At 40.6% G+C, this 12,571-nt stretch overlaps 2 protein-coding genes across 5 annotated transcripts in view; one reads left to right on the top strand and one right to left on the bottom strand.

Annotated features, from left to right (window-relative positions):
* CMSS1 (cms1 ribosomal small subunit homolog) overlaps positions 1 to 12,571 on the bottom strand; it is a 248,172-nt gene that overhangs the window by 160,834 nt on the left and 74,767 nt on the right. The gene's annotated exons all lie outside the window — the stretch shown is intronic.
* FILIP1L (filamin A interacting protein 1 like) overlaps positions 1 to 12,571 on the top strand; it is a 213,907-nt gene that overhangs the window by 128,376 nt on the left and 72,960 nt on the right. For all 3 annotated transcript variants that reach the window (XM_074807267.1, XM_074807256.1, XM_074807277.1), the window contains one exon: positions 6,989 to 7,167. In XM_074807267.1, the coding sequence (XP_074663368.1) occupies positions 6,989 to 7,167 (179 nt within the window). The remainder of the gene's footprint in view (positions 1 to 6,988; positions 7,168 to 12,571) is intronic.

Raw genomic sequence — 12,571 nt, 5'->3', positions numbered from 1 at the left:
TCTAAATCTAGAGCCTAACATGAGTGTAAATGACATCAGAATAAAGGCCACGGTCCAGCAGGGTCCCAAATAAAAACAGGTATCTAATGATCCTCATTTATACTGCACACTAAGGGCTTTAAACATAGGCAGACACCATTTTGCTTAACTCAAACTCTGATAATCAGCCTCTTTTTGACATCAACTCTTTTTTTTCCCCTTTCTGTTATCCAAACTCACAGCCCATACAAACAGATGCCTCCCCACCTCTCACTGAGGCCATCGTACCGACCGCTGGCAAGGGCCCATTCAGCAGTAATGGTGCAGCTCTCCACCTTCACATATCCCAAGTCCCACTAATTCTGGGGGAGTCATGGGTATACCTGTTTGGTCTGAGTAGTTACTGTAATGAGCTGTCACTAGAAACTTCATCCAGGCAGAAATCTAATATTCTCACATGATACCTAAATAACCTTTAGTTTAATTACACTGCAGTAGCAGCCATACTTTCTGAACAATGTTATCTGAATTTCATTTCTGCCCTGCAATGCAAATCACTGGATATTAAAACCCCTTTAAATCAGAATATGTGCTTTTTTCCCCAAGTGTCTCCTCTTGAATTTAGATAACGTTTTTAATATACTGCTCAGTATAGATAATCATCATAAAAATAAAAGCAGAATTAAAATTCTTCTACCGAGTGTTTTCCAAGCTTTCTGAACAGAAATGTACCTAAGGATACAGAGTTCATTTCAGAGAAAATTATGTCAGGCAAAAGGTCAACACTCATTTCAGAGGCTCAAAGGTTAAAATCTCTGGCTATAATCTGAAACAGATAAAGTTCAACTGTGGAGGTGAATTTATTTTAGAACATTGTGGCATTATGTCACAGAAACTCTGAGCACAAGTGGAAATGATTTGAAGAGAAGTCCAAAAAAGTTTGAAAACATAAGTTCAGCCTGTTACTTTACATAAGTTTATACATGCTTTTTCCTTCTTGCACTTAATGGCAGAGAAAGGATTTCTAACACCACTGGATTTGGCAATTCCAAAAGGCAAAGGTAAACATCCTGAGAGCAACAGAAAGGCCAGAAGGACCACTGGCACTTCTTATGTCTTGGTAAACTAAAGGATGCCATCATTGGCAGGCATTCCACAACTTCAGTTTCAAAATCCCCCCAAATTAAGTCAGAGATCCATTTAGTTTTTGTTTGCATTTTTTAAATGTTTATAAAAACCAAGGGAGAGGTGGAACCAGCCACAAAGCATGGGAACAGACCACTTAAATTCCCCCTTTGCCACCATGACAACATACCTTTGTATCTGCATCCAAACTCTCTGCTGATCCAGTTCCTCCACAGCTTGTGTGTCTCACCGTGACAATTTAGCCTTATAGCCCTGAACACACAGAAGACCTTCCCAAAACTCAGTTGAGAATACAGTGAATTTCAGAGGAGATCTGTAAGATTGATTACTGGTCCTTTAATGTTCTCTCACAATTCACTCATCTATCCTGAACTTTATGAGTTTCTTGGCAAATTTGGTTAAGAATGTAGTGGGAAAATTTGGTGACTGGACAGCTTTACTCTCTTTGAACAGGATTCATAGGTGAAGAGACGTAGCAAAATAGAAAACAGTAGTAATACATCTTCCTTTGCAAAAACTACAAGGAGTGTGACAGACCAAAACCATGTCCTCCTTGGCTTTGAGGAGACTTTTTTACTTTTTTGAAAGCAGAGAGGTTTTTTCGGCCAAATTTGCTCTGCAGCTATTTCTTTCTGCAGCCTAACAAATGCCAGTTTACTATTCCTCACACTTGAGGATACAATAAATTGTTTTATGTTTAAAGGGGCATAAAAGAGAATAGACTTTTATTTTGGTTTTGCTTCTGACACAAAGGCCTGAAAAGGCTTTCCATCTTTGCATGGTTTATAAATTTAGATCAAGTCAGTTATTCATGAAAAAATCTGGCTTCAGATCAATTGCCACTTCTCTTGAATAGAAAACAAACGGTATTCAACATTCTAATAAATACAGAATAACAACCTAAGAACCATTTTCCCAGATTCAAAAATAAATAAATTTTTTAAAAGATTCTAAAATCCATCACAGAAGGCGATGTAGGAAAAGAGAGATAAAGAGGAAAATACTGCAGATTTTATGGTGTATTTTTCTCACGTTTCAAACCTTCATGGAATTAGAAAGCCAATTCTGGTTTCTAACTCTCCCCAGCTGCCAATAACACAGTCAAAGATTAAAAAAAAAAAAAAAATCTAGTGTCTCACTGTTTGAAATGTGATGAACAATACCTCCTACCACTTTGAGAACCCTCTAAAAGCAGCGAAACTAGAAGAAAGCCTGTATTCTGCAACCATCAAGGGTAATTCAAAATTGAATCCATTTTTAAAATCCCAGTGCCAATCAACTCAGGGAAAGGTGCATCCTCATCAGCGTTTTAACAAAGTACGTCCAATTGCATCTTCACGTCTTACAAGTGTCAGTCACAACTTGCCAACAGACAGCTGTGGGGCACCAGTAAGTCAGTTATAGGAAGAGACTGAAACACTAACATTGACAACGTGGCATTCAGGAAAAGCAGACCTTCATATCCATGTGGAAATTTGGCTCAGCTAGGGTTGAAAAAGACAAGGGAGGAACTGTTCCCATAATGTCCAGTAATCCTAAACTCAGGATTATATATTTATAAACAATGACCATGAGGATATTATAAACAGAAATAATATTTCACTGAACTTTGGATAAAGAAATGTAACTAACCTGGATTTTATTCTGGCACAGCGCCAAACACAGAACGGTCTAAAAAGAGAAGGATGGAAAGTTCAGTTCCAAAGTAAGGGATATGGGACACACCATCCTAGTTTGATTTCACACACGAGTTGGTGGCAAAATGTACTTAAACTATTAAATTCCTGTGAATTTTTAGCTTGCTGAACTATTCACAGTTACGTAAGACCATGCCTCTTATTTTCCATTGTACTGTACAGTATGTTCAAGTATTAATTCTAGCAAAAAGCCCATATGGTTAGACAGAACAAAACAACAAATCACTTAATTAAGATTTTATCACTTTAATTTTCAACAGAAGACATTTATACTGCTGCTTATTAGTCCTCTGCGGTTTTTAGCCAAGAACTGTACATGCTGAGTTACCGTGTGTGTGTACATATAAACGGATATTTCTTCATGCACAGATTTAGCATTTGGACAGAGTAATTTGAAGAACCAGAGGCTGCTGGAGACTGCTCCTGTGCGAGGATCTCACACTAGCAGGGGTTCACACAACTTCTCTCTCTTACATGGATACGTGGGAGTGAGCCACGAGATCTCACAGGGAAAACGTGAGGGTCAAATTTGCTCCCCAGGGAAGCACCCTTATCTCACAGAGGGACGCGACAGAGCTTCCAAACAAACCACACAGAAATACAGCAACCCAGTACCAGACTCTGCTCTGCTCGGTCCTGCAGGGAGGGAGAGTAGCGCTGCACGGTAACACACACAAGTGGCACAAGGCCAAATGCTCATACCCATTATGCAGCTTACATGCAGATCTCAAGTGTCTGTGTTAATTGTGATGTAGGATCTGCTGTCTCACCAGTTCTCTTATCACCCACCTGTACCAGGAGACAGGCCCAGCACCTATTCCCTCCTCTCCTGAGTGGAATCCTGAGCTCTTGCTCTCCACCTCATCCTCAGCTGCAACAGCCACACGCCAGCTGCGAATGCTCGTGGTAGAACCAATTTGAGAGCACTCTAGAAAAGCAAACCTAAATGCACATTCCAGTCTGAGCAACAGGAGAAAACTGCAACATGAAAACAGCTTTGATGCAGCAGCTTATTTACTTATCTCTCTTACCCTATCATGTAAGCAGGTCTCCCCAGGACACTACTGTTCTTTTACTGATTTTCAAATTCCTCGTTCCACCTCCCTGCCTTGAACACACACCTCAGCCATCCCAAATACCAGTTTGTAGTCCAAACTGCTAATCCCAACACTGACAAAAGCAGTGAAGTCAAAGGCACTGGAACTACTCATTAAGAACTGCAAAACAAAAACCTGGAGTTATTACTTTTCTTCTTGCATACATGCTGCTTGGATTACTGCTTGAATTAACCTCTTGTAGGCATTCAACAAATATTCTAGAGCAAACATAATATACTGAACCCATCAAACACTGCTGGCAGGTCCCACATCCTTTGCACCCAACAGTGCAGACACAGGACTATTTTCTATTTGGTTAATGTTGTTTGTGCTGATGACTAAGCCTCACCTCCACCAGGCATTTACATGTTTGAAAACAAGAGTCATTTGATTCATCATCAGCTTGTAGCCAGAAATTTCAGTGTTTCCTTATGACAGCAATTTACACAAATTGGATTCTTACATATACTTTTGAAGGGGTAGTCCAACCCGTACAAATGCATCACTTCACTTTCTTAACCCATCCACAGAGACTGTCTGCCAAAAGAAATCACAAGTTCACACCTTTGCCTTCTTCCCCACCTGACCTCACACTGAGAGCTGAGACCAGCAAGCGCTATCATGCAAGGCTGATGCCCAGTTCATATCAATTTAAGCAAGTCAGGGCCATAGTTGCAAGCAGCACTGCATCGGAACTTCATCAAAAAACAGGAGGCAGGTTGCTTTCCGAGAACAGCATGTATTCACCTGGCAGCATGACCTTTAAAAAGGCAAGGATCAGAAACTCAGGTGATGGTGCTTCAGCATCTGTGCAATAGCTGTTCCAAAAAAATCTCTGAAATCTTGGTGGGGCAGGAGGGCTGTAAAAGACCCTGAAAATTCTCTCTCTCTTTCTGGTAAGCTAGTAGCTGAACAAAAGATTTCGAATATTGAAATTTCCACTTCTGGTGGAAGAAGGGCGAGAGAGGAAAAATTAAAAATGGCCAGTTTTCTTCAACTTGACCTGTTACGGCAATTCAGTTTTCAACCTCTGTAAAAGACATAGATAACACAGCCAAGAGATTACTGCATAAGGCAGCACTTCCTCACTGAGAAAGCTTGCATATGCAAGGATTTAGGTAAAAAATGTTTCCCCAAGAGAGGTCCTACTTCAGGATCATGATTGCAGAAAGCACTGACCTTGCTGGTGTAAAAGTGTGCAAATTATGGGTAAACAAGATGAAAAAAACCTTAACAATCTGCTGTAAGAGCACAACAAAACAGCCAAAAGGGGCAGTTACAAGTTTCTTTACATTTTTTGTTCATTCATGAAATGAGCTCAGCTATGCAGCAACAGAAGAGGGTACTCTCTAACATCATAAGCAGAAAGAACAGGCAATTTTCAAAATGGTTCACATTTCTGTTGGAATATTTTGGACTCAAACCATATCTGAAGTCTTGTCAATAGTTCCTTTTTCCTTATTCATAGCAGTGCACCAAAAAAACCCACAATTATTTAGGAGAAACATAAGAGAATATATAAAGCTTAAAAAGAAGCTGAGGTAAGCAGTGGGAGACTTGGAAGCCCATGTAGAAATTAATGGCATTCTCACTCATTCAAGAAACTCATGTTCAAGCATTCCAGCTCTTCCTGTCATTGCTTCTATTGGCCAAACTGTGAGTAAACATGAGGAAAAGATAATTATTCATAGTCCTTGGAATTAAATTGCCCAAAATAAGCAGTGGCCCTAAGAATCTGAAGCCCCAGTGTTTCTTGTGGCACATGAAATTACTTGTGGGGGAAACATCAGAGAACCAGAACCAACCTTGCTTCCCACACTGCTCATTTGTGAAATCTTCCCTATTAATAGAGTGAAGCACTGCAAAGCTGAATAGACTGTGGTTCAAAGCAGGCACTGGGCCTTGAGCTCAAAACTTCTCTTTTCCAAAAAAGGATACAAGGATTCTGGTGTTGACCTGATGAGGGAGGCAATCTCCACAAGGGAAGGGGAATGAGCAGGGAACGAAGATTCTCACAAATATAGACTCTGCCTAGGTCGTTAAATGGCCTCCAGTGATCCTTCCTGGAACTTCAGCTAGATCAGTAATGCCTAAGGAGGAAAACCCCTTCTGGTTTCACACACACACTTGCATAACTCAGCCACATGCTGAATTCAAAATTATAAGAGAATCCTCAGAATGACAGTTTTCTCTCACTCTGTGCAAATCATTTTGTTTAACAGCATAACTCCAGTGAACAGTTATGCCAATACCTCTGTGGTTTAGAAAAACTAAAAATTATTACCAAAATTTAAAATAGATTATTTAAATTTAAAAGGCACTACATAATAATATTTAGAAGCTCAGCAGAAATCGTTGGGGAAGGGGAGGAAATTTGATGCTCAAAGGTGCTATCCGCAAGACAAACCCCTTTACAACATGTGAAATTTGAGGAACAAAATCAGAAATGCCACTGTTAAATAAAAATACTTCCAACTATTTCAAAATTTAGCACTTATTTATTCCAGAAACCCAGAGCCATGCTCAGAGTACGCACAGGATAAAGGATTGTTTTCTACTCTTGGTTCTATCACATATTTACTGTGAAACCAGAGGAAAACTGCTTTTTGATCTACCTGTCTGCATTACAAATACAATTCAATGTTCTCATTTCTTATGCAGCTACAAACGAGGCAGCTATTTCTATTCAACCAAAAGTCAGTCGTTTACTGTGTGAAGCAGAGGCTGCTTCTGCCAAAACATCTGGTTCTCTACCACAATGATCAATGAGAAAAGCGCAGCCCTGGGAACACTAACTGTTAATTAGTAGCTGTTGAGGATCAGTCACGGCAGGAGGAGGAACAGAAGGTGACTGAGGGTCCTGCAAAACAGTAACTTAATTTATTTTTCTAATTTGTCAGAATTAGACTGACAGAACTAAATAACCCTGTTCAAACAGATACCAAAGGACCTGGCCATCAGGCTATTAAATGCCTTTTATATTATCAAGCCTCTCAAAATCTTTCATTAATGAAAGTCTGAGCAAGTAAACGTTTCAAAAGACTTCAGGAGTTTTTGCTTTTTTTGTAGCTTGATAAAGTTGTAGAGAAACAGAAAGAAACTCACAGACGAATGCTGCAGCAACTGCTACTGGTAGAAAAATCACACAGACAGACATTGTATGAACTAGAGGAAGAGAAGAGGAAGCACAGCAAATACATGGAAAAAAGCGATGAGTTTACAAACTTACTGGAACAAGAACGTGAAAGGTAAGGTTACCTCTTGCCATAGTACTAAGAAATACCTACAATTTAACATTACTTCTAAGGATCTGTTCTCCTTCTTATTTTGCATCCACAAAAAATCAGAAATATTTGCAGAGTTGTATATTTAGAGTTCAGCTGTGAAAACATGACTAATTACTCCTAAATAACAGTAGTGTCCTCATCTCCATCAGCAGGCGAGACAGGTCAAATGGTTGGCAGACTCTTCAGCACTGCTGCAGGATGACAGCTATGTTACACTACAGAGAATACAGGGAGATACACAAATGTGTAGAGTTACAACCAACACGAAGCAAGTGAACCTTTCAACATGTTTAAGATGCTCAGTGTACACTATAGTGCGTAAGTAACAGAATATGAAATCAGGCATGCAGCCTTTGATGGCAGAAGAAAAAGACATGAGAAAAGTAGGTGGTGTTTGGACAGACCATAGAAATACAGAGAGAGGAAGTAAAGGCAGAGGACAGTTTACAGAAGGCTTTGAAAATAAGAACACCCTAAAGTTCTCATATCAGGATCGGCATAAAAACCATAAATCCAACTTTAAGTGTAATCTAAATGCACCACAGCTTGTTTAAGCACAGTGTGAGGGTTTCAATATCAATTCTCAGAAGAAGGATTAAGAAGAATTTAATGCCATTTACTGTCTTTAAAAAGGCACTTTGAACTGTGACTTCTCTGAATCTGCAGTAAAACTGAACACATCCTAAGGAAAAGAAAACCCAAACCAACCAAAAAAACAAAGAACATTTCCTATTCCCTGGGTAGCTACTCCAGAAGATAGGAGAATATTGTCCTGTTTCCTTTCACTTAGGAACAGCTTCCAGATGGAAATGTTTGGGTGTGAGAACGTCAAGTCTATTCTAAACTCACATTATGCATAGATAATTCTTTCTCTGCTTCGTCTGTGTAACATCAAGTTCCACGTATTCTGGCAGTGTTCACCCTTTGCACTACACCTCTGTCCTGCAGGTCTATCAAAGATAGCATGGAAAAAACCTTTTGCTGCTCAGAAAAATTTATACAGATGCATACAAGCACAGGAACACACAGAAATGCACATACAAAGTCCCCCCACAAGGCACAGAACTGACTTTTTTCCCTAAGAACTGTTTTTGTAAAACATCATCGTATCAGGAACCAAAACCTGAGATGAAGTTTTCATCTCTGCTGTCTTTTTCTCAAAAACTATGAGACACTCATCTGAGACAGAGCTAAACAACTACAGTTGCTAGAAGTGGCAAAATGTTACATCAGACACGTGTGCTCACACAGCATGAAAAGCTGAACAGAAGGAAAGACTAAGCATCAGAGTCCTTGCATTTTTTTTTTTTGCTTGTGAAAACAGGGTAGACATGGGATTAAAACTCTCTTCCCTGCCCCTCCTCCATACTCCCCCCAAGAAGACTATAAAACATTTACCACGATTATCTGCAACATTTAGTCTATCTGCCTGGAAAAAGGGGCGGGGGAGGGGGGCTGGAGGAAATACTGAGGTGCCTAATGAGACCTTAGAGGATAAAACAATAGATTTCAGATTAAGCCGCAATTTTTGTATTTTCTTTGGAGGACGTATTTTATGTGGAAAACCTTAAGGGGGTGTGATGTCACATGTTGAGCCGATTCCAAAATGTTTGCCAAGTAATGTTGCCATCAAGATCTCCACACAATTGCCTGCCATTACAAAAAAAACCCAAACCAAAACAAAACCCAACAAAAAAACCTCACAACCGAACAAACACTCAGCAAATTAAGGCACAGCTCCTTCTACATTTGCCTGCCTGACCTGACATTCAGAACACACATCCATACGGGAAGGGGCCTTTTCTTACATTTCAAAAACCTTAGCCCAAATGAAATTTTGCTTCCCCCTAATTCAATTAAAAAAAATACATTTACAAAAGCAGTAAGTAGTCATCAATGATCAATCTTCTTTCTTCAGCCAGAAGCAGTATTCCCTTATAAGTGTGGAAAGGTATATAGCATTCCTAACAGTATTTCAGTTTCAAAGCAAAAACCTGAACTTCCATTCAATTAGTCAAAACAGTATCTTGCTTTTATCAAAGAGCAAGGCTACTGTATATGCTAAAGATATCCTTGCATGCAAGCCAAACAAGGTACATGATTATGCGGTCAAAATGAAAAGAACTTAGATGTTATGAGACAGTGATGCTGAAGCACTGAAAACTGCTCTTGATAGCAAGAATAAAGAAACTATCAGTCAGATACAACTCTTGCATATGACTCTGAATATATTTTCAAATAAGGCAGAGAGAAAGCATTTCCTCTTTCTTATGTTTGTGCTCAGGAAGAACAGAACTGAAGAATTCTTAAAGGAAAATTTTAGTGATGAACTAATTTCTCAGCTGATCATGTTTTACAAAAACTAGACAGTCGTCCATCTCTAGGGCCTTTCTGCTGCCTTCCTCCCTTCATACATGACATTTCTCATTAAAAGAGTTAAAAAACATGTTTGGATCATGCAAGATATTAGAAGTCTTCACTGACTCAGTAAAAACTCCTCACACCTTAATCATTCGAGAATCCCTTTGACTTCATAGCAAGGCAACAAGACTAAGTTTGGCCTCAGCAATTGTACATTGTCAGACTTGGGAGTTTAAGCTTCACAGAATCATCTAGGTTGGAAAAGACCTTGAAGATCATCCAGTCCAGCCATTAGCTTAACATTGACAGTTCTCAACTACACCAGATCCCTAAGCACTACGTCAACCCGACTTTTCAACCCCTCCAGGGATGGGGACGCCCCCCCTGCCCTGGGCAGCCCATTCCAACACCCAACAACCCCTTCTGCAAAGAAATCCTTCCTAAGAGCCAGTCTGACCCTGCCCTGGCGCAGCTTGAGGCCATTCCCTCTTGTCCTGGCGCTGGGTCCTTGGCTCAAAGAGACTCATCCCCCCTCTCTGCACCCTCCTTTCAGGTAGCTGTAGAGGGCCATGAGGTCTCCCCTCAGCCTCCTCTTCTCCACACTAAACCCCCCCAGTTCCCTCAGCTGCTCCCCATCAGACCTGTGCTCCAGACCCTGCACCAGCTCCATTGCCCTTCTCTGGACACGCTCGAGCCATTCAATGGCCTTTTTGGAGTGAGGGGCCCAAAACTGAACCCACTCATCAAGGGGTGGCCTCACCAGTGCTGAGTCCAGGGGTAAGATCCCTTCCCTGTCCCTGCTGGCCACGCTAGTGCTGATACAAGCCAGGATTCCACTGGCCTTCTTGGCCACCTGGGCACACTGCTGGCTCCTGTTCAGCTGGCTGTCAATCAACACCCCCAGGTCCCTCTCTGCCAGGCAGCTCTCCAGCCACTCCTCCCCAAGCCTGTAGCACTGCTGGGGGTTGTTGTGGCCCAAGGGCAGCACCCGGCATTTGGCCTTATTGAAACTCCCCCAGCTGGCCTCAGCCCATCGCTCCAGCCTGTCCAGATCTCTCTGCAGAGCCTCCCTACCCTCGAGCAGATCAACACTCCCACCCAACTCTGTGTCATCTGCAAACTGACTGAGGGTGCACTCGATCCCCTTGTCTAGATCATCAATAAGATGTTAAACACGAGTGGCCCCAAAACCGAGCCCTGGGGGACACCACTTGTGACCAGCCACCAACTGGATTTAACTCCGTTCACCACAACTCTTTGGGCCTGGCCATCCAGCCAGTTTTTTACCCAGCAAAGCGTGTGATCATCCAGGCTTATGACAGGACTAGTGACAGCTTTCTAGATATGAGAACTGGATTAGCATTTAATGTTAACCCTTTAGGCATTTTAAGTGCTTTTACTGTCACCAGCCAAAACTGATCCTCCATAGTCTTGCTGTAGTTAACAGACCGATTGGTCTCCCAAACCGAAGAGTCTCAATACTTAGGAACAGACATTTACCAGTAAAAGAACAATAAAATCATGCTGCTATCATCATATTTATTCATCTTCAGTGATATGTACCTTTAAAGCATGGAGCCACTGACAAACCCCTAAGAGATAAGGAACAGTTTTATGTAGGAAAAGGAGGCCAATGGGCAACGACTGGTTAGGTCTTTCTTGCACTTAAACAGGAATTGTACTCTGTACGTGTGTGCAGCTCAGACAGGAAGACAAACTACAAGTGCATGGTAGTGTACTAGACCAAGCCTACCAGAGTCTAGAAGGGAAAATTTTATTTTCCCATTGCTGGAGCTCTGCTGCTGGTGGCTAAAGAAATAGCAGCACCCAAACTCACAGGAACATAAAAAAACCTCCAGAAGCTAAATACAGAGACTACTAGATGCACCTGAAGAACCACAGCATAAAAACCATTGAGCTTGTTTAGAAGCTCTTGCATCTCATGGGGTTAGGGGATAGAGGGTAGGATTAAGGACTAGGAATACTTAATTTACATTCAAATGCAGATTCCACTCTATCTTCCCTGAGGATGTACCCATTTGTTCAAATATATTTATCCACATTCCGCATTTTTGCAGTACAATTAAACAATAAAAGCTGCTATTTTAGAAAACATTTTACAAAGCTAAAATATGAAACTAGAAAACTTTCCAGATATGCATGTTCCCAGTTTGAAAAACACGCCATATGCATGCAAGCATTTCCACATTTACGTATTACTCTCCAGCCCAGACAGAAAAAAGAAGAGTAAAATAGTAAAATGATTAGCATTTACACAGACCTTTTCCTCTGAAAATCTCAAGGAATTTTAAATAATGTACAAGCAGAGTTATTCCTCATTTTCTGAATACTGAAAGGAAAGGAAGGTATGAGTGGAAGAAACCAGTCACAGGTACCTGAGGGTTAAATTGGAGGAAAGGAAGAAATTGCCCAATGTATAGGTGTGTCCCATCTTCAAACCTGCTGTGTACTATATAGGTTCTCAACTATACAAAGGGTAAAGCTTTATTATGAAGATACATCAGCTAAATAAGTGAATGTTGTCCAACAGGACAGGAAAAAATAGCCGTTTACTAATAAGCAATGCAAACAGATTTTTAGAGGCAGTTATGATAAACAGTGCTGACAGGAATTCAGCTATTAGCAAAAAACTTTGCAGGTTGGTACAGCAGCAGTTAGTAAGATCTTTAGTTTAAGGAACATCTACCAAGATGAGTTTTTTTTCTGTTGGGAGTAAAGCCATTACAAATGTTTGTTTTATCTCTGAATTCACAGTCACAAAGGTCATATAAAGAACCTAGTCCAAAGATGAAGCGCACACAGTTGTTTACATTCAAGGTAACACTAACGTTTCCTAAAAGGAAACTTACTACTTACACTCTAAGCAAGAGAAAAAAACCTAAGCCAGCAACCAAACTCTATTCCACTGTATCAGACATTTCTTCTTAAAACATCAAGTAAAGGGTATTTTCAGTGTTAAGATAAAAATTATTATTATACCCAT

Source organism: Strix aluco, chromosome 2 (assembly GCF_031877795.1).
Source record: "Strix aluco isolate bStrAlu1 chromosome 2, bStrAlu1.hap1, whole genome shotgun sequence".
In the NCBI taxonomy this organism is placed as follows: domain Eukaryota; kingdom Metazoa; phylum Chordata; class Aves; order Strigiformes; family Strigidae; genus Strix; species Strix aluco.
Note: the sequence above shows the minus strand (reverse complement) of the source record. Positions and strands in the feature narration are given on the sequence as shown.